Below are 23,777 nucleotides of genomic sequence, written 5' to 3'. Positions count from 1 at the left end.
GATAATGACTAGCACCATTGATATTGATAATTTTTTTAGGTTAATAATTAAAAACTGCACCAAAAAAAACTGTGAAATATTGAACTTGAATAGTTTACTTTATCATTCATCCATTTGGACCCCTTAGACTGTATCACTGAACTTAATTCAAATTGTTTAAAATATTAATTAAGTTACTAGTAATTTGATGAAGTATTATTCGAGGTCCTTACATTAGTTAATTTTATTTTGATTTCTTCCAGCTTGGTTCGACTGTTCGGAGTGGCTCAGTGGTTTTGGATCCAGATGGTTTATATATTATATTATTATACCCGTTAGTCAACCCTGTGAATTTGGGAGCCTTCCTGGGTTGTACCCTAAAGTGGTAAAACCTACATATTTCCTCCCTCTATAAAGTGAGTACCCTTAATTGGGGAAAACCTGGTGGTTGAACGTGTTCTTGAGAAATTGAAAAAAATACAAATTAATAATACATAAAACAATATAGCCTGTCATAAACTTTACTGAAACAGAATTATTTACCAGTTTACGACCATGATGATTATTGCTTGTATATATTTTTTTTAATTTAGGAAAAATATATTTTTCATTAAATTGAAGAGGCAGGCCGGGTTTAATATCGGCAAGTGCCTCTAAACGGCAAACGATATTTAATGGAAGGAATTTATATCTACCATATATTGGTAGGTTGAATATAATATACTATCCAATGAAATATTTCAATCATAGGCTTTTTTTTTTTTTATCTTGCAAAAATCATTTTACTTTTCCATTCTCTATACAAGTGATTCCAGAAGTGTGCGCAGTACTCAATTGTTAAAAAAAAAAATTACGGCTATAAAAAATAAAGAAGAGTGTATCAGTGATTGTTTTCCCTTGTTGCACCCGTTTGTAACCTCCAGTGAAATTAATCTGTCTTGTAATATAAAATCTATTTTTGTTAATCACTTATCAGAGCTTATAAATAAGTTCGAAAAATACTTTGAAGCAGATAGTGATAAATTTACATGGATTCAAGACCATTTAAAGTCAAGGCTCGATCAGAATTTACTTCTTTAGAAGACTCTCTTATAGACTTGTCGTGCGATAATATTTTAAAGTTAAAATTTGGTAGCATGGAACTCTTTGATTTTTTAATATTAGTAAAATATCCACTGAGTAGCGGTAAAGCTCTACGAATATTAATTCCATTTCCAACATCCTATTTGTTGGAAGCTGGGATTTCGGCGGCCGCGATGAACAAGAAATGAGGGTCGCCATATCCAATTTTATTCCCAGATTTGAGAGGTTGTGTAGTGAACATCAAGCCCATCCATCCCGTTAATAATGTTAATAATGTTTATCATCAATGAACGTTCAATAAATTGTTTGTGAATTTAAAATTCGTGTTAAATTTATTTTTCAACTTACCTAACCACAGTCTTAATATGGATATTACCGAAACAGTTGAAATTAGATATATATATATATTAAATTAGATATATTAGATTAAATGGGTAATCGGTTTATTATCATCTTTATCTTTATTATTTCTACATCTGTCAACATCATCATCATCAAGTCCACCTGCTAATTATTCTAATCTTTCTACAGCCACCTCTGTACATCAAGTATATTTCACCTCGGCTAAATTTACATTACATTATTTCTAAGTTCCATATTTATAATAGTAGTCATTCAATTTTATTAATTTATTTCACCAAGTAACTCGTAATTTATCTTGATTTATCATAACATTTTTGATTTATTAATGTTTTATCTTTCAAGAGCTCTTATATAATTTTTAATATATATATATTAACAAAAAGCAAGATGGTAGATAATAGTAAAATAGACTAAAATTAATAATTATCCTGATATCTGAGGAAGAAAGTGCGTAATACACATATTTTGTCTAGCGATTAAACAGAAGTTTTTTTTATTAAATGGATTTGTTTGTTCGGTTTTGCCCTATTCTAAGACGTTACATTTCTAGATCAATGTTTATTTATTAATGTCTTATTTTTTCTTTATGGTCTTATTCAAAAAAGTTCCTTTATCAGCATTTATTTATTTGTTATAACAACAGATACTACACTAGAACAGTGCGTACAACAGTACGCCTCGAATATAACAAATAACTAATAAAAAGATATTACGAAACTAGGAAAAACTAAAAAAAAAAAATATATATATATATAAAAACTGAGTTATTGTTAAACTAAAAACAGAACACATACATAAATTAAAATAACTAACTTGATTTAAGATATAAAAGAACCTAATTTAATAATTTAAATTAATAAAAATAATTTAAACATTCATGAAAACAATTCAAAAAATACATAAAAACGCATTAATTAAGAAAATAATACTTTTATAAAATAACATTAACCTAAATTGGTAAATATACTTTTATAACACATATACAAAAGAAACATAAAAAAATATTTTAAATACTTGCATTGCAGAAAAAATAATTACCCAGTAATTTAAAATCAACTTATAATTTTTTTTTATTCAAAAGCATGTAATGAGTCAAAAAACCATATCACATTAAACAGCATTTTCATTCTTTTCAATTATATTACCAGTAGAATAATAGGTATAACTACTTTTAGCAAAAGGAACATTAAAAGTACTAGACAGTTAATTTTAAAATTTAACAATTTTCTAGGAATACCATGATACAGTTTACTGTGCAAGTTTCAAGAGATTCCAAATTTAATTTTTTCACTATACCAGATAATCAATTTCAAAAGCGCGATTTAATATCGAGTTAATAAATCTTCAAATTCTGTGCTGGACATCCCTAATGCAGAAATTTGATGTAGTGGGAAGACCATTAAAGATAAAAAATCGAGAATACGACCAACAAGAGTAGAATATAAATATTTTACACAATCACGTGTTGTCCTTCCTATTTAGCTTTCTAATTTAGAGGAAGATTGGTTAGTCTGCTAACGTTTTATGTGGCTTTTTCATATCTCAAATTTAAAATTTACAGACATTTTATGGGTGTGGATATATGTTCCCATATTCCATCTCAGGTTCAGCATGAGACAAATCATGTTCCTTTTCCCTTTCTCTTGTTTCCCTCCTAACTTTTATATCATTTTTGCGCCCATCCTCTGCAAGAAGTGCCCTAAGGTGCCGGAATAGACACTTCCCTGTAGCCTGCTCCCAATCAATATATCCCCTAGCCACACCAGGAAGAAGCCCCTCGTCCCACTTCCTGCTCTCTGCTTCCTTTAGATAACATACCCCGTGTCTGGTTGCTGATGGGACTGGTCTGATGGAGCGGCTTGAGGTATCTGGTGACTCCTAGATCAAACAATCTGGATTATGTTCTTACTTTCATACTCCAGGCAGTAGGCTTAAAGAGAAAGTTACTTAAAACTGAACTCATCTTGCCTTTTACTTATTTTGTAATTAAGGATAAAAATTATTTTACTAAGCATTCTAACAGTGAAGAATCATTTAAGATTATTATGATCTTGGTAATTTAGTGTGAAACTAATTACTATCCATACTTTAAGTGTATTAGGGCTTGATTAAATTGAATGAGTAGACTGTTCAAAATTTTGTAATGAGTGTACTGCATTAAAGGATGATAAACTTTATATTTGACAAACGAAAGAATACAATAAGTATGTAAATCAAAGTTAAAGTAAATGTAAATACATAATGTTTTTAAACATTTTAGATTATAAACTATAAAAAACGAAAATCTGTAGAGCTTCAACCATTAAGGATCAAGGTTTCAGTACTTTGTGTGGAAGTACTTTTTCTTCGTATATACATTAGCATGTATATTGAATATCTACAACAGTTCTTGCTACATCTTAGTGTTATTTGTTATTTATTATATCAATACTTTTTTACAAAAATGTAATGCAATTCTTACTTTCACTTACCATTGTCGATGGCTTAATCCACACATTGCTGCTAAGTACTTTATAAACGATACAATTAAAGATTCTCTGTTTTAGGAAATTTAATTGAAAAGATGTAATTTTCCTTAAAAAAAGAACCTTTAATTGTATTTTTCGTAAAGTTAGTGGAAATGTACTTAGCGCCGCACATGTTAGGTCTTAATCTCATTGAAATAGTCTAACAGGGCTTAGATACCGAATTTTCAAAAAGTCTTCCTCTATCGTACCTTTGATTTTGTTTGTTTGAAAAAAAAAACAGTTCTAATTGATAGCAATAATAAACAATGGTTAAATACAAAGAATTATATGATTAGTAAAATGGGAAAAAAGGAAAAGTGGATTTTATATTTGAACGGTAAAAGCAGAAAACGCCCGATCGTTTCCGATTACATTGCAGCTAGCTATATTTTGTTAAACTGTTGTCTTCGGAGCTGGAACAAAATTTATTGAGAAACCCTATTATGCTAATTTTTTTTAAAACAGAAAATTAAATATTTTTCGTTCACAATTTTTACTAAATTATTTTCTTCCCAGATACAATTGGCTTACAGGAGGTCCATTTGGGCCCACCCTACAATCTGGCTCATAATACGTACCGCTGTAGGTCTATAATTTAGAAATATTTATGTTAACTTGGTCATAACCTCTCTCTGTTGTACTTAGACTAGATCTATTAGAAATCAACCCTTGAATTTGCAAAGCGTCAATGCTATATTACTGTTTCTTAAGTATTATCCACTTGCATTTGCATAAATGATAATCACAAAAAAAGGTTTGTGGAACCTTTTTTCTTTAAAATATGAGCTAATTAAGATGATGTAATCTGTTCACATGAACCGTTAAGAGAAAAAGTGATTTAAGTCATTCTGTTCATTAAAAAAAAAATTTAATAAATTACTGAGTGCATGCGTCTGATCGACTAGTTGACACAACCAAACAAGCGGAGGACGGTCTACATTGAACAATTGACACTCTCTGCAGTGGCGTCATCTCTGGGGGCTGAAGTGCCTTCCCATCATCACTAATGGAGTAAATTGTATCATTGTTTTTATTTTATTCTTTGAATATTTTTACCTTTCGAATTCTTGTAAGTTAATAATTGTAAGAAAATACGAGTTTTATAGTTATAATTATTTTGTTCTGTTCAGGTGTCATTTTTATTATTCACTTTGCTATTCTACTGTTATGTAATCTATTATAATTTATTATCTTTGTATCTTAATCTGTTAGCTTTGTAATCTAGCATTTACTTAAGTCTGTATAAGGCAGTGAAGGAGTTAACTTACAAGGACATTTTTAACATTCTTCCGAAAAGTTAGGATATCTTTAGTTCATTATATTCTAACAAACCTTGAATATATTCAAAAAGGTTTATCTTCCCAGGGATACAAAATGTTATAATCAATACAATCTTAGTTACTAACAAATGGTTGTTGAAAGGATACTAGTGCAATGAAAAATTTTATTTTTGGGACTTCTTTTTCTGAATGAGTGAATTGTTATAATATCTAAATCCCTGTTTAATTTTTTCTTTTTAAAGGAACATTAATTTTTTGCTCAGTGATTAGGTCTCTACCTATAAACCAAAAATATGAATTTTATCGTTTACAAAATATATTTTTTGATATTTACAACTGTATTGTTAATTTATATACGTACAAGTAAATTTTATGTGAGTTATAATACCATGGCATAATACTTTCTTCTGGAGAATTTTTCCTTTCATAAAATTCTACTAACATTCCTAGAGTAGATTATCTCAAGGCCATCTTCTTTTCAGGCACCTAGGAGGATTATCAGGTAATAAAGAAAAAGAAAGGTTAGAACAAATGGATTTGGGTAGTTAGGAAGTTTATCATGGAACGATTGATATCTGGTTTTGGCCAAATCGGTAACATATGGAACATTGAGATTCTGATGCGTGACTTTATTTGTGACAATGTAATCCCTTGTAGCGAATCTATTTGACAGGAATAAGTAGAGTATTATTAAAGGTTACTGTAGGGTAGAAATTCATAGGTTTACGACAAAGGGTAAAGGTTGATGGGATTTATTGTAATCTTCTAGTTTTTCTTTTTTGTTTTAATTATAAACAATAAAGATAAAATTGAGACTCGCCTTCAGTGTTCTAGTGTTAAAAAAAAGTATTGTATTTCCTAGATAAAAATGTTTCATGTCTACCAATAGCGTTTTAGGGGGTTTCAAGCATTGTTATTTTTCCAAAAGCTTTTTCAATCTGTGTGAGATGTCTCAGAAGGGGCACTGTTAAAAAATCTGAATTTTTCACAAGATATTTTGGAAAGTTAGTTCAAATTTCATTTCAGAAATTTTATTAGTTTTTTAAATATAGCTAACATGACAAAAAGGACTATTCGGTGAAAATATTGCATTGCTTGTTGTATTATTTAAAAAAAAAAACACCTATATATATCTCCTCATCATTATTCTTTTGCCATGTTTCATGGATTAACCTCATCCGTTACTCAAGTTTGGACCTTCTCAGGGAGGTGGGTTTCCGAATCTATTTTCCGTAGAGAGGGTATAATTCTTAATACTCCTAGCGGATATGCCTTACTAATAATCTGCCTGACCCTTTGTGCTTACCAGGGTGTGTCTCCTTCCTTCGGCTTGGTTCCGGTCCTGATAGAACTCACCGGCCGTGGCACCTGGAGATTACATAAATATACCCTCCTTGAACCCGAGGAAATGCCTTTTTATAATCATTGTAACATCCTATGCATTCGTTCTTGCTATATCCAGTTTGTTGTACTGACGAAACTAGTAGAAAAGGCCAATAAATAGTTTCCAGATGATGACATTGGAGTGCTCATAGTCAGACTTAAATATATTTCTCTAACCAATCATCAAATTAATTATTTTTGTTATAGCGGTTCGCTGTTTTATGCTTCTCCTGATCCCAGTTTGCTTAACGGATAGAATAAAGGATGTCTTTAACTGCGTGTGCCGCGGTTGTGTAGAGGACAAGGTGATATAGCCATGTAAACGGACTGCTCCGTGTAACGAAAGGATGGTAAAGCGAAGACACGATACGACCTACTTCCTGATCACGCAGTGCTCACTTCAGATTCCATCTTCATTCACTACTTCTCCGTCTTTATGTAGTTGTTCATCTTATTTATTAGTTCAATTTAGAAAACAAAACAAAAACGAAATTGTAACTAGTATTGTCGAATCATTTAGCGGTAAGTAGTTATCAGTTACCCCCATCCGCTAGTAAAATGTACATCTGCTTCTTCCTGCGTTCTTGAACTCTTAAAAAGCTAAATATAAACTCAATATTAGAATTTTATAATTTTTTTATGTTCAAATTTTTATTTCATGTTCTTTTATAACTTGTTCATACTAATAACTAAATTGTATCAAAAATGTACTAAAAGCTTAAATAAATTTTTCATATTGTTTTAGCCTCAATATCTGATTAAATAAATATTCAAATGAATTACTTCTATCTTATACCGTATAATTTGTGTTATGTATTTTTATTTTGACCAACATACCAGGCTTAAAAGACAAAACTCATCGACGATAACCTTCCCCTTTCAATTGACAGTAAATCATTAATCTTCTAGAACATAATGAAACGTACGTTTTAGAAGGTCAAACGTACACAATCTTTCAGGATAAAGACCGTCGAGGATGTCAACGGGATGAGCTGTATCGAATTATAGTCCTGTCCAGTAAAATTCATTTGCCCATAAGCCAGCGAACGGAGGTGGATGGGTAGCGGGTGGTATTTGATAAACTTGATACTAGTTCTATTTTATTTGTTCAATTTATTCTGGACTCTCCTTCAACTATGGGCTATATCGGACGAGCAGTTTTCAAATTACAGGAATACTAATGAAAGCCTAATGAACCCGAAGGTTCGATGCCGATACCACCTATCGCTACATACATCCTTCCAGTGATGCCCCTCCAAACCCAATTCTACTCAGTCAGTTTTAACGCAATCCTCCCATCTACGTTTCGGCTGTTTACTACGCCCTACAACCTTTCACGCCCATCTCATACGCGGCAATGCCACAATTTGAATTATATATACGGGTGTAGGTCCCTTAATTCAGTGTTGTGTAGTCTTCTAAATTCTACCGTCAATTCATCCTTTTTCGGTCCGAATATTTTACGTAATACTTTATTTTCGAAAACCTTAAGGTGCTGTTCATCTTTTAGTGTAAGAGGCCACGTTTCGCATCCATAAAGAACAGTGGAAAGGATAATAGTTTTATAAATTCTAATTTTTAAGTTTTTCGATAGAAGGCGCGAGCTAAACAGTTTCGAAATTGAAAAATAACAAGCATTTCCCTCCTTCAATCTACCTTTTATTTCCTCATCAATTTCGTTTTTTCTAGTTACTGTAGAACCTAAATGTTTAAACGTATCTACATTTTTAAACGTATTTCCTCCAATATCTATATCACCGAAATTGCTCGCGTTTCTACTGATAACCATGTATTTTGTTTTATCCATATTTATTTCAAGTCCTAGTTCCTTACTGGAGTTTATGAACGCGGTTGTATTTAGTTCTTTCCTTATTAGTTAGTTTCTTTCTCCTCATCCCATAATACCAAATCATCAGCATACCCAAGCACCGGTATTTTACCACCCAAAGTTAAACCCTTTTCGGTATTGTGCATGCTTTTAATGACGTATTCTAGTGCTGGATTCAATTTCATTCATTCATGGTGGAAATTAAATTACAGGAATATTCAGGAAAATATTTTATCGCATGTGTAAGCGAAAGTAGTGGTTGGAATTGATGAGATAGATTATGGACCATTTTTAACTGTTCCCCAATAGTCGAGATACGATAACGAACTCTTTTTTCTAAAATATCCTTTTTTTTTATCTTGATAATTTAAATGGATAGTAGGAACAAAATTTATATGTTTTAGGGGGGAGGAATGGTTTGTAGAAAAATAAATAACAGTAAAAAAAAAATTATAGAAGTACCGAAAAGATTTTTTTATTTTAAAGAGGTGAAAAAAAATATTTATTCGCGAAAAGTTTGAAGATCGGTTTAATAACTCAATTATGTGTTTGAAAATTTGAATTTTTGTTGTTTCAATCGCGACCAGTCTGGAAGTGTTGCATGTGTAACACGGAGGTCCTTATCATTTGTTCCTCACAAAGGCACTGATACTAGTGATAGCATCTTTTCTTTTTTTAACGAAAAATGTTTTAAAATGTTCAATTTTCATTTTAAAAAAATAATAATTTAGGTTTAATAGTGGTAGCAATATTAATAAAAAAAAATTGCAATAAAGTTTATAAAACCTATTCTGAGCTTCAAGAAAATATGTAAACATGTTTCTGTACTTTTATTTGGAAATTATTGGGCTCAGCATGTAAATATTTGCCTGTATTCATAAATTATTCTTGATCATAACCAATTTTCACTTTTGTTAGAAATATTGTTGCTCTACTGTATCTTACTACTTGGCAGTTGAATCTTAACTAACAATGATCTTAAATTCAAACTTAGATAATTCTCGTTTCAGACTGTTGAGGAAGTTTGTTAGATTAGAATATACAAATAAGGCATCCTAGTGTTTGCTTGGATTGGAGGTCAAGTGTGAATTCTGTCTTGGAATTTACAAGCCTAAATAAATACGACGAGTTGTTGGTACGCTCCTTAGCTTCCTTGAGTAAGCAGTTTAAGTTAAAGGTGGATCTCGAGTAAACTGTTTAAAGTTTTGCTGACCATAATTGTCTTATAAGTTTTATTTGTTCTCTATTGATATTTATTAAAATCAATAGTTTAGTTCTGTTCTCGTTTCTTTCATTATTGGTTCTTTAAAAATCGCATGCAAAATAAATTGTGCAAATCGATATATGGAGATATGCCAAGAAGGAGTAATAGAACCATATATCGATTTGCAAAATAAATTGTGCAAATATTGATAATTCAGAGTAGGTGCAAAGCAACTAATAGCCATTATTTCTACAAATTAATGTCAATATTAGTCCCATCTGCTTGATCGTCAGTCACTATGAAAGGGATTGATGAATCACTTATGAAAGTCACTATCTACTTTATCACTGAGTAACTAGTTTTAAAAATATGGAATTATTAATTACTGTAATTGGCAATTAAGTAGTTGGTTACCTTCGAATCCTGTTGAAAAACATTTTTTTTTTTTTTTTCAGTAAAAATACTTATATTTCGAAATTTAATATTTCTTATATTATTTGTATATTTTCTTCAATTTGTTATCATTATTATTTTTTTCGATTATAATTTTTTTTTTAATCATAATATGTTTTAATCCCTTATCTTTCAAGTTTGTTTAATTTTCTCCGACGTTCGGCATTCAGGCCATTATGGAGGAGCCACAGTTGATTTGTCCAATTAATTTAATTAAATTTCTTTCTTCCTATTGTAAGACAACGAATCACAAAACCAACCCTCCTTGTGATAACAGTGTTATTGTGTATATAAGAAAATTTTAAAATAGTTTAAATTGATACAATACTAATATAAATATTTTTAATTGTCTCGGAAAATTAGCCTGCAATAGAAAGAACAAATATATATTTAATAACTTGGACAAATCAATTGTTTCCTTGATAATGGGCCTGAGTGCCGAAAAGTTGGAGAAAAATAAACCAAGTTGAGAGATAAGAGATAAGGAAAAAATGTTATTGTATTTTAGTTTAAATTATCCTCTCTAAAATTAAAAATTAATAAACTAATAAAAGTTTTTTGTTTTTTAATTATAAATGAACATAAAATTAACCTCATATGTTTCCTTCGACTTCATTTCATTAGTTTTATGAAAAAAAAAAATATATTGAGTTTTTGTTTTTGTCAAAACCTTAAAATATATATTAAAAATATTTCTTATGTATATTTTCTTTAAATTATCATTATATTTAATTATCAGAAGATCAAGAATATTTCTTATTGATTAAAGCCCCTTTTTTTCAATGTTGAATCGTTGATCTATAGCAAAAAAAAATTTAGAATTACTGTTTTTTTTTTTTTAATATCTTGACTAGGAGTCGATTAAAAATTATAGGATTCCTCTACTTAACATAACTGAGAGAATCAATAAAGATATTCCTGTTATTTTTATTCAACGAATTGTGACTAAACACTGCATCAATATTAAAACGTGTAAATAATTTTTTATTTTTTATCAATGTTGAATCGTTGATTAACACACAAATAAGAAGCTTTAAAATTACGGTAGTTCTCTTAATATCTCGACGAAGAGTGTGGATATATATCTAAGTCGATATATCTTAACAACATAAACATAACTGGAAGAATCGTTAGGTATATAGTAAGTAAATATAAAAACTTTTACATCATTAAACTCCAAAAGTATGCCTCTATACTGGATCATAAAATCTAATATTTATGCAATTTTGTTACTTCCTAACTACACCTTATTACCAAATCTGAAGTTTCTAAAATTTTTAATTTAAAATGTTTTCAGTGGAGAATGTAGTGAATTGACAAATTACAACTTATGTATAGAGAAATATTTTTGTTTTGATCCAAGCAATATTTTATACTTAATAGTTCCTTTGAGTTCAGGGACAAACTGTCTAATAAATATTAATGTGTATGCAAGTATCAGTACCTTGACAGTTCTAAGATAAAACCTATTTTACGATTTTGGTGTCCTTGCAATTATAGCAATTTGAAGAAAGGGTCCTAGATAATAATTTTCCTGGGAACCACTTGTTTTCTGGCTCTACGTAAGGTTTTAGGAGGAGGCTGGAACCTCCTGAAGTCAATTTTTTCTCCTTAAGTTTCTCCGGTCACTATTGTTTCCCTGACGATTGGTTGTAATGTTGGAATTCAATAAACAACTGAAACTTTGTTTACGATTTTCTTTACTTTGCCTGTGAACTTTATTAGTATATAAGCCATGACGACATAATTGAGATTGTTTTCACCACAGCCGGCATAATTCTTGCCGCACATTAATTAGATATCGCTAACCGGCAAAATATTAAGAATCAAAACCGAGGTAGAGAACAAGATGCAATAATTTTACAGGGGTCAAACAAAGAGAGCATTGTATTACCGAGACGGGCAGCTGACTGTCCCATAATCCAGCCCGACACCTGGTCACCACCTGCGACCGGTCGCTCTGATTAGGTCCCTCCGATAGGGAAATCATTATTTAATTGTGTTCATTCCCGACATTTTTCCTCCGCTCTTTATGAGAAAATACTAATTATCTCGATAAATTATATATATCTACGCTATCATGTGCGCAGTAATCCTTACGGAGGGTACGAGAGCCTAACAAAAGATTGTTAATATACCTGTATCCTTCATATTCCTACTTCTACTACCTAAGTCTTTTGGAAATTGTGGCTCTTATTTTTGTTTAATTTTTTTCAACAGTAAAAAAAAAATGTTCTAATTAGTCCTTGGTTTGATTATAAAGCAAATATCGCTATTAAAATGCATATATTTCAACAAATCTGTTTACATACTTATGTATTTATTATTATTATTATTGTATTTATACACTATAGTCAACTGTCTGTAACTTGTTACGATCTGTGGGGTGAAAATAACTTGCGTTAAATCGATTATTTTGCTTTTAAAATGTTCATAATTTTATTTTTGGGACATTTAAGAAATTTATAAAAACTAGTAAATTGCTATATTTTCAGGATCTTCCTGCTACATTTTCTTGTGACTGAACCAAATTTATCAATCCCCTATTTGAACATAGGATTTTGTTTTGTATAATTTAGAAAAATGTTTATTTTGTCTCATATTTAATATAACTTACATTTTCCAAATTTTATGTATACCTTTTTTTAACATGGGTCATTCATAAATTTTATAGTTTCTTAAAGAAAACTAGTCTGAATTCTCTTAATATTGGACAAATTGTTTATATATGGTATTATTTATATCTGTAAACTATAAAGCATGTTTTAAGTTTTGATGTGAAATTCAAAACAATTTATTTTATTGTTTTTTCGTACCCTCTTATTTATTTGTTTTATTAAGGAATACAAAGACAAAAAACTATGTATACATTTATGTGCAAGCACCTTTATATTACCCGAAAGTATTTTAAGGGATGCAGAATAAATCCAGTTAGGAATATCACATGCGTTTTTTTGGACTTTATTTATATTTTGAGCGGGGATGGATATATTTTATTGTTTTTTTCCCCCTATCGCCTAATATAATTTATTAAATATTTAATACATAAATATTTACAGTGGCCTTCCTTTATCACATGACATTATATATAAGGGGTTAATTTATATTATCTAAAAATATTATCATTTTATGACTTATTTTATTACAATTATTACTATTAATATTTATTTTTTAATCCGTAATTTGATTTTTTTGTACGTTAAAAAAAGTACAGCACAATTCGGTAGGTAGTAAAGTTCGGTAGGCTGTTGTAATTCAATTTGGAGTATCACCCATCTTATTTCATTTCTAAATAATATTTATTTAACCTATTGCTATCCGCTAAAATCTTGACAGCTTATTTTAAATAAAATAAAAGAGACGCTGGCTCATTAATTATTTTCCGATACAAAGAATGGTTTTATTCATTATTGGGGATATATAAAACATTTTTTAAACTAAAATATATTTACTATTTTCTTAAATGACTCATTTTCTTGATATTTACCCGTTCTATAGTAAAGTTATTTTATTTTCTTAAACCTTTTTGACCTACGCGAGATATTTAATAACTGACCTTAGTTTTTAATCTAGTAGAGAGAATGTTGCTTTCAAAATTATAACAAAAAATGAAATAGGCCCAAATTCTTTAATTTGTAGGTATCTGTCTTCTCCATGGATATAAAGACAATTATAGAAATATCTAAAATGAAATTATATTAATCTCTTTAAAAGAAACAAAATTAAGATTAGATAGTATGAAAGGGTATAAGAAAAAACCTTATAACTGGCTGGTTACTTCTCAATATAGAAAATACAATCAATCAAGATAAAGAAGTTTAGTAGAGTAAAAACAACGAATCAAGGTAGACACGTAAAGTAATTACTATTTAATAGTTAACTAATTAAACTAATTGATTTAATTGGTTACTAACTATTCATCATTAGATAGTTTTTACTGATTAGTATATTTTGATTCTTATCAGCTCCTTAACCATTTACCCCTTGATTCTTTTTCACTATTGCTCGGTTTCTTACCTCTACTTGCTTCGGTTACAATTTACAATTATAGAATGTAGAATACTACTTTCCGTTTACAATTTCCTCCCGTTTTGTTGCCCAACGGGTTTCCTCAAATTGATATTTAAAATTAATAGAACATTAGGAATAGTTATTATCCGTAGATCAGATTAATAAATAATCAAATGATTTAAGTTCCTGCTCGCTACGTCAGTTGTCAAACCTCCATTCCGTGGTGACCCTGGAGAAGAAGCGAACAGGTAATTGGAGTTTGTTGTTCCGAAATTGGCAGTGGAAACCAATCAGATCTGGACACCTTTCTGTGTTTGATATCCGATGACAGGGGTTCTCAGTTGGCTCCTGGTGTAAGTTCATCAACATTACAATTCGGGAAACTTCTATTCATTGCAGTTGATTAATCAGAATTATTGGCAGGTTTGTTCCAATAAAATGAAATTTACCATTTTAGTTTTAATGTCAAATATAATTTCAAAATAAAACCGAGCCTCTAAATTAATTAAACAAAGTTACTATTACCAGAAGTATTTTTACATGCTTGCCTGAGACAAATTCTATCTGGAATATTGCTTCTCGATATACGTGTTCAGCATGGGTGATTTCCCCATCACCAAATTGCAATAACTCCGCTGTAAATTATTCTTTCTGAAAAATATGATGTTATCTTATCCTAAGTCATCTCAAAAAGAAACAAATATTATTCTTACTATAAAACCTTTTGTACTATAACGATAATAAAGAAGTATATATTTAAAACAAGATTACTTTACTTTTACATCTTCAAACTAAATAGATTAAAAAAAATTATAAACTTTCATAAAAAATGCTAAATTTAGAGAAGGTATGTGACTCCCTGTTCCCTTCCAACGGAGCATGTTATTTATGTACACTGTACATTGTTTATAATTTAATTAATAATATTTTGCACCACTAATGTATGTATATGTAATTTTAGTTTGGTACAAAATGTTTTCAATTTCCCACTCCCCTTCTCATTCCTTCCCCTCTCTTTCCGCGGGCCACTCCCAAAAATTACTTTTTGCCTTACATCCCCCCCAAAATTGAAATACGTATAGCATGCTCCATTAAAATGCGCACAGAAAAGCTGGCTAACTATTTAAAATTATTTATCGTCCTTTATATGTTTTGAATTAATTTTAATGGTATTTATAATAAATATATTACTATTTAAAGTAGTTTTAAGAACTTAAATGCTTAAAATAATAGAATAAAAAAAATGTAACTTAGAAAACATATATTCTCACCATAGCTGTGCTGTTGTCAAGCATTGAATATCTAAATTTAGTTCTAAATTAAGCATTAAATTTAAATTTAAGAAACCATTTACTTAGGTTTCATAAACATTAGATATGATGTAATATGAATTGATTCGATTTGATCAAAATTAGATACATCAATTCTTACAAATAAATGTCCTCAGCTGATGATTTTCGTCTAAACTTTCTTCATCATCATCTCTGCTAAGATTACTTTAAATTAATTCTTTGCCCTTAATTATTTTTGATGAGCGATTAACATCTTCAAATTTTCCTATGTGTATTTTCATCCTTGGTATTTCCATAGCCTCATTTTGGTAATTCAACTTTTAAACTTTAAGCTTTATTAAAATCCACCCACAATATTTTATTATCGTCTCCTATATCCGATTTTATATCCCTCTCGCCATTATTTGTCATTTCTTAATAGTAATTGTCTAGGAAATATGTACCATAAAAAAAAAAAAAAAAAAATGATTTTGGAAAGTTATATTAATAAATCAAATTCAAGAATATCTAAGTTTATTTTTATTTTGAAAGATCATAAAAAAACTTGAGATCTGAGTTTAAAAATGTTTATTATTTTGGGCGGTTCATTAATTGAAGAAGTATTGATGATTATTGGTATATGTGTAAATCAGAATCGATAATGTTTTCGAAGTTTGCTTATAAGTTGCATTGACCAGCAAAACCCACCATAGAATTTTTTTCGAGCAAATTTATATCTTCATTGCCTAAAGTCAACACAGCCTGAAAAAAAAAAAAACATTCTCTAGGACATAAAGTCCGATTCTTGTTATTTCCAATAATCATATAAGCATTAGCTGCACATTTCCTCGATTACTGCCTTTTAGTATTAAAACTACATTAATTACTCTTTTCTATCAAATATAAATCTACAGAGAAAACACAAGAAGCTCAACAAAAAGATCTTTGTCAAATAAAAGTAGAGAATAACGCCTTTGTAGTAAGCTGATATATTTTAAAATGGTCAAAATTTGCAGTACATACCTTCATGATGACAACAATAATAATAGAAATAAATAATAGGAAACTCTAAGACTGTAGGAACGAGGGTTAACTACAAGCAACTCAAGCGAGTGACAGAAACTTGAAACTTGATCTTTCATTGACTTTCTTGCAACCCGTAGGCGCATGAGGGGTCTGGTTCATGTCGCTTTCATACTCTTAAGATCCGACTTCTCCATTAAAATATCATATAAAAGAAAATTGATGTGGCCAGCTTTTCAGATATTTCACTATTCGTCGTAACCACCCTCTTCCCCTTGGTCACTTCTGATCAAGACGAATGAACTTTATTTTCTCTTTTTTTTTTTTTAATGAACTCATTTCACTCGAGAAATCATTCAGTAAGCCAATTCAAGGTCTCAGGCGGAAGGTTTAATTACTTCTAAAGTTCATGGTTTTCTTTCTCGGCCCCTATCCAGATGCCAGATGCAGCCTCGGAGATACAATAAAGCACCCTGCCTAAAGAACCTGGGACCGGTGTGTGACTGCCTTAAAAATCCCTTGTTTATAAAGGCCCATTAGAGAAAACATGGACAGTAAATAATGCGGGGAGCCTGTTGACTTGGAACAATAGGCGCAGCTGACTCGTGCCGCCGATAGTGCTGTATTGTTGCCCTCCCTCTTCGGGATGCTGTGGTTGCGTCGTGCAGGTCTCTGTCATTCTCTCACCGTGTCCGGCCACGATCCCTTCTCACATCATAGATTTTGAGTCCATAAGCTATACTAAAATATTAAAATCTAAAGATATTTACGTTATTTTACTCTGGAGGTACCTCCATTTAACGAATTCTTCATCAGTTAAACGTAATCTTTTACGAACCATTTTTATTATTTCACCTTAATAATATTAATTTAGTAATATTAAACATATATGTATACGTTATTATTATGATTTGGTAACATAAATCCTCCCCCACCCCAGAGAACATAGAGTCCCCGGGCCTTTCCAGAATTTTTTCACTCACAACCTCTCCCCGGGTATTTGTGAGACCCGCTAGCCAATGGGTGGTACTCATAAAAATAGGCGTGGGAGTGACGAACCCACCCTAGGAAAACAACGTCATGAAACGCGATGTATTTCCTAAGTACATCGCGCGAGGCCTTGGACCTCCACGGTTTGTCACGCCAATAATAATAATAATAATTAATTTGGAAAACGGTTGTCTCAGTCGTTAATTTTAAATTTATGCAGTTCCTTTTTGAGTTGCTTATATGGCCGTCTTTAACCTAAGGGCTCCTCCTCCCCTGTCAGTTTTAGAATTAATTTTCTCAATAACATTAGGATATCAATAGAAATAAATAACGCACTATTTGAAAAATATTGTATTATTTAATATTTGAAGTGTAATTAGTATTTAATTTTTGTTTTTATTTTAAGCATTTACAAGATGTCTATCTGAAGATTCAGAGGTTTCGAGACCCATAGATGGTGGTGTCCAGGTCCATAGGTAAAGATGGTTCTTGTTGTCAGGTGTTACCTCCTCAGACTTTTCATATTGAATAGTTTTTCAATTATTGATTCATTTTAAAAGTCATTGTTATCATGTGTTCCAAAGTCATATCCAAGTATTTTTTTTTTAATTTCTTGATTGCATTTTAAACAGTCCATCCTCCATTTCGTTATATTTTCTTTTAATATACTAAAAACATTTAATCTTAAACATGTTTACTAACTTTTTTTTGGATACATGCATAATATATTCCTTAAATGATAACGGAATAAATGATGATCACGGAAGAAATTTACATTTATTGGGCATTAGACATGAACTAGATAGAGCCATTCTATTTACGGAGCGTACTCACTGATCCAATTGGCTTAAGTTCGTTCTAAGTCGCGTACAAACGAAGCTAACCCCTGTTGATAATAGGTTTCAACAAACAATCAAACTTAAAAAGTTTTGAGCCTATTTTTATCTCTCATGGAGTGCAATTGTTGTCCAAAACCTGTCCTCCAACGCATTGGTGCCAAACGTACGTTGATCCATTGTGTACGCAACTTAATATAACAACCTTCTAACTCCAGTTATCCCCTGTAATAGCTCGCGCAATAGATGTAAATATGCCCAGAGCCTTGCATCATTGTTTACCCAGACAATCATCTCGCTATTATCAATATTTCTCGTACGATGCCTAAATATATCTTTTGTTAGCTGTTCCTATCATGACTAACAGCTATTTCTATCTCTCATGGGAGCCGTTATCTGTCGTTTCACTGGTTTTGTTTTTTAAACAATGCTCATTAATTTCGTTGGTTTTAAACTAATCAAATAAAATCTTATTAAATTTATTTACCGTTAACTAGTTTCAGAAAACGGTGATCAACAAACTCTTTTGTTTCTTTGACAAGTAAATTATGCTTGTTGGAACTGAAGGATATAACAGATAACTCCAACCCTCCCTTTGGAATTTTTTTTTTAACAAAATATAAATGGTGAAACTATATTGATAATTTTTTATTTCGCAGTTAAAATCCTAGACACTATCTATTTCCAGTAGTTATCAGAGGAAAGCTATTATCTTGGGTTTTTTCTGGGAAATGGAAATTCTTGAACTAACTGTTGATACAGTATATAAAATTCCTTTTCTCAAATTAGGTTCATTTCTTATTAGTATATAGCTCAAATTAATGTAAAAACTTATAATTTGGTATTCATTACAGTAATACTATCTTTAGTTCAATAAATTAATCTATTCTCCTTCAGAAAAGATTAAGATAAATTAACCCTTGCTTCAAGTAAAGTTTTAATTGAATAGCAAATTGAGTTCTGCGGTAAAACTTGGCTATGTGAGCCTCGACCTGTTTAAAATAGAACAATGCTGGGAGGAATGGGAGTATATATTGCAACCCGGGGAACAACACATCTCTCCAGCACTGGACTCCAGAGATAAACTTTTTAATTAAATTAGCCTATTGAAGTGAACAGTTATCTACTCAGTCACATGGGGAATAACAAATATTCATCGAGCTCACAAATATTGAAGATTATCTTTGTTTGGAAGTACTGGGTATAGGTAATTGTAGGATGAAGCCTGTTTATCCTATTTCATTTCACATCACCCGCATATTGATATGCCTAAAATTGATTTCATACACTGTACACTTATATATATTTTATTCATCTTTATTATGTATACATATTACTGTATGTATGTGAACAGGTATTCGATTTTAACAATATGTAGCATATGCAGGCAGATATTGCATTTCTCTCACTTAATAACTCCATTAAAACCCAAATCTACTAGATCTGATAAAGATAAATCCTCACACCTACGTCTTGGCACACTCCTTCGATAGTAACTCATCGGCTCATAGCCAGTTAACATTTTGAGAATCCTTTTATTATTCAGCCAAACAAGCAACGTGATGCTGTTCCTTCAATAAAAGGTGTATTCATGATCTTTAGTTTAACTTGTTTAACTGTGTTAAATGGAGAGATATTTCCTTCAAGTAGTAGGTTAGTCTGCTAATAGGTTTGCTAAATGGAGAATGAATTAACGTAATTGACTGGCTGAGCTCCACACCGTTTTAATCTGTTGTCGTTTTGATAGGTTAGTTGCTCGTAGTTCGTGTTTGGTTTGAGTTGTTTTTGTTTTGGACGTAAAATCTTTAAAAAGTAATAGATGAAAAAATAATGGGATAAAGGATATGGAACTAGATAAATAATGGATAAATTGGAAACTCGGAAATCCGCTAGAAGCTAATCTGCAATTAGCATATAACATGGACTTTGAATTCGACTGCTCACCAATACTTATTACTTTAGTTATTAATTATATGTTAAAACTTGTTACATTCAACATACCATGGATACCTCTAATATTTATTGGGTGCCCTGCAGTTCCGACCTTGTATATCCGTTTAAATTATTTAGTGGTATCAATTGGGCTAAATATTTTACTTTTGAAAATCTGAAGACATTCCTTCTAGAATCCAAGCGGTTATACTTTGCATCTATAAAGAACAGAAGTACTAATTTATTCACTATTTATTATTATTATATCATAGTTAAGACATTTCACTTTTTCTTATTTCATTTTTATTTATGTACTTATAATGGCTCTGTTATAATGTTTATATATGTATTTATGGCGTGAATGTGCAACCTATCGCCCACGATTGTAGTAGATAGAAATATATGAATAAATAAATATTTTATTATCTAAGGAAATAGTCGGTATTACAAAAATATGGAAATGTCATATAATTACATTTTTTCTCCCTTCTAAAAGCTTGTTGGCACATTAAATCAGGTAAACTGTCAGGTTAATCCGCTGCCTTGTAGTTCCATAATGTAACTAGCCATGGTGTGTATGATTTAAAATTTAATGTAATCCAGCCCTCCTAGAATATAATGGAAATTTATCTGCCGCTGTTAGGGAACATTAAACTGGGCTCGCTACATTCTGGCTAAGTTATGACTTTGGCATTGCTGTTAGAAACTGTTCAATATCTGAAATTTTGAAAGCATTCGTGTTATAAAATCGAGGAGAACTGTTATCGGTCCAACTGATTTAGAGCCTTGACATAGTGGATTGAGAGATTATCTTTCTTCCATCGGCCAAATGATTTATTCTACTGCATCCCGTTTGAGAAATCAACTTTATCTTTGCATCATATCCTGTTTTTACCATACCATTGTAGAATCTGCTAGCTTATTGGATTATAACTATAACTGTCTCCCTATCCGTGCTTTAAAATTAGATTTAAAAATTTGTGTAAAATTTATAAAGTATCTTCTTATAAATTGTAAATGTAAATTATAAAATATCTCCAAATTTATTCACTCAAGTTTAATTTGTATGTCTTTATTATAAATATATGTAATAAAACCTCTCGGGGCGTATCTGTCGGCAGTATTGCGGATAGTGTATATTGCTTGTCCCATATCCATTTCCTAGTTTTATCAATAGAAAATTTATGATTAGAACTAATAATTCTAAGACTGAATAAAAAAAAAAAAAAAAAAAAAAAACATTAGCAAAAATAACTAATGTTGGATTAATACAAAAAATAAGTTATAAATTGAAGCTTAATAAATAAATATTATGAAAGAGAGAGGATGGAAGTGTATAAAGGATTCTCTCCTTTGATTAAAATCCTTAAGATTTCTTATAATTATTATATAAATTTAGAATTACTTTAGAAAAAAATATTTTATGTCTCTCAGTGAACTCTTATATATTAAAATGAAGGACTACCGATTATCAGAATTAAGTACAAATAAGTATTTGTTACTGGATAGAGTGAGGAATAATAAAAAAAAAAATGGTGCCAAAGGGAGGGAACCATATGGACGCAGCTGAATTATCTAAAATCATGTTTTATAATATCTCTTATCAAACTAATTAGAAGATTGATCTATTACATCTGCTTATTTATTTATAAGTAAAAATATAGTAGTCCTCACTCTTAAAATAAGAAATTTTAAAATTATTTTCGTGATCAAATCTTATTTTGTATGCAAAAAACAGATACAAATATTTATTGTACTGTGATTTCCTTTGGATGGTTTTTCTCCTTACATTAATATAATATAATAAAATAAATTATAATATTTTTTCTGCTTCTCTATTTTATACCTTTTTGGAGCCCAATTTCATCATCACTCCATTTTTTAAAAATAAAATCAGCAGCAGAGTAAAAAAAAAAAACAACTTTTGTATACCCTTTTTATATATTTTTGGTGATTTGATCAATGTAAAAAAAAATTACTTGTGTCGTATTTTAAGAGTTACAATTAGACCTTTTATTCGATTTTATTGATAAATATAATTACACCTAAGTATTCTCTAATTTCAGTTTTATGTCATCAGTGAAATTATATGAACTTTTTTTTTTTTTTAATTTTCCAAATTAGAAATAACGATTACTTTTTGTTATTCATTATTAGTAATGCAATTTTCAGGTCTATTATAGAGTGATTTCTTAAGTAGTATAATATATTTACAATTATCTAAGAGATAAAAACTAGGGATCTCAAAACTTCAATTTTAACGTTCTATTTTTGATAGTTTTCCCCGCAATTAGCTGTTTTTAATACCAATTTTTGATTAATAAATAATTCTAATATTGCACAATCAAGTAAAATTAACTTTTTTTAATTATCTTTTCTACTGATCTTTCTTTGATTTGATTTTTGTTTAATATTAAATTATATATGAACAGAAATAAGTACGATCTATTTATGCTAATTTCAATAATTGGTGAACCAATGTATCTCCCTACTTGGCCCAACTCAACCCCTTCTGGGTGCAGTGGATGCTGCCCCCGTGCAGGGGGTTCCGAAGAGCCGAAAGTAGCCGAAGATACCCGAAGTGGGTCTGTGGTGGGGGATCTGTGTACCAGCTGGTCCGTAGCCTGGTACCCGATCAGTCAGCGTTGACCAGTAGTTGGGATAGGTTGTTTGGTTCGGGTCTGTCTGTCTGTCGTGCAGTCCACAGTGTCGCAGCACGGCGCTTCGTCAGATTCTATGGGTGTGTCGTCTGTATTTCAGCCCAAAGCGAGTCCGGGCATCGCCAGCACTAAGATGAAGATGTTCAAGAAAGTGAAGAAACGTCTCGGAATAGGCAAGTGTTTTCATTTTTTCTAGCCGAATAGTCACAAATTATGAATATATGTTAAAGTTTAGTTGGAAATATTTTAAATTATATTAAACATTCAGAATTCCCTGTTGATTATATAATTTACGATTTCGACTAAATGAAATGACAGTGTTAAAAACTATATTCCCTTTTAATAATTTTTTTATTTCACCAGTTTACTTAAATTTATAGACAGTTAAAATCATATCAATGGATCTGCTGCTCCCTAAAGTCATTGTCGTTCATATCAGCAACATTCATCAAAGTACTTCTTTTTAACGGTACGTGGAAAAACCATAACAATGGCTTTCTTCCATATTTCTTTTGCTTACCAGTAGGTGAATGCTAGGTAGAAAGTTTTTACTTTTCTCATAGAAAAAAAAAACAATCCTATTTAATTACGTTTATGCTAATACAACGCCTTGAGTTATATTCTTTTTTTGTGTGTGAGTGTTATTCTTAGCAAAATAATTATCCGTGTTTAATATAGAAGAAAAGCTCAGGTGAATAACTTTAAGTAATAAGAATAGAAAATGTTTTCTGAAATTTTATTTTTATTGTATGGTGTTATTATATTAAACTTATCGGTCAAAGTCTAATATAAACCAAAATCACCTCATTCTTAAAACGGATTATTTGAAGGCCAAGCTTTTAATAACAAACCATTATCATTTATAAACAAATCTTGAGAAAAAGGATTACCGTATTTACTTGATATGGGATTTCTGTTTCATGTTTTTTTATGATACGCTTAGTCTTCATTAAACATTTATGGTTTTATATATA

General features: G+C 30.4%; 1 protein-coding gene across 1 annotated transcript in view; it reads left to right on the top strand.

Moving 5' to 3' along the window:
* The first annotated feature begins 22,775 nt into the window (after nt 1-22,775).
* The window catches only part of neur (E3 ubiquitin-protein ligase neur), a 14,460-nt gene continuing 13,458 nt past the window's right edge, over nt 22,776-23,777 (top strand). The window contains exon 1 of the mRNA XM_014435679.2: nt 22,776-22,976. Within this exon, the coding sequence (XP_014291165.1) occupies nt 22,880-22,976 (97 nt within the window). The 5' untranslated portion in view covers nt 22,776-22,879. The remainder of the gene's footprint in view (nt 22,977-23,777) is intronic.

The sequence above is a fragment of the Halyomorpha halys genome, unplaced genomic scaffold (genome assembly GCF_000696795.3).
Source record: "Halyomorpha halys isolate HHAL.00 unplaced genomic scaffold, Hhal_1.1 Scaffold1644.1, whole genome shotgun sequence".
In the NCBI taxonomy this organism is placed as follows: domain Eukaryota; kingdom Metazoa; phylum Arthropoda; class Insecta; order Hemiptera; family Pentatomidae; genus Halyomorpha; species Halyomorpha halys.
This window is presented reverse-complemented; position numbering and strand designations above follow the sequence as displayed.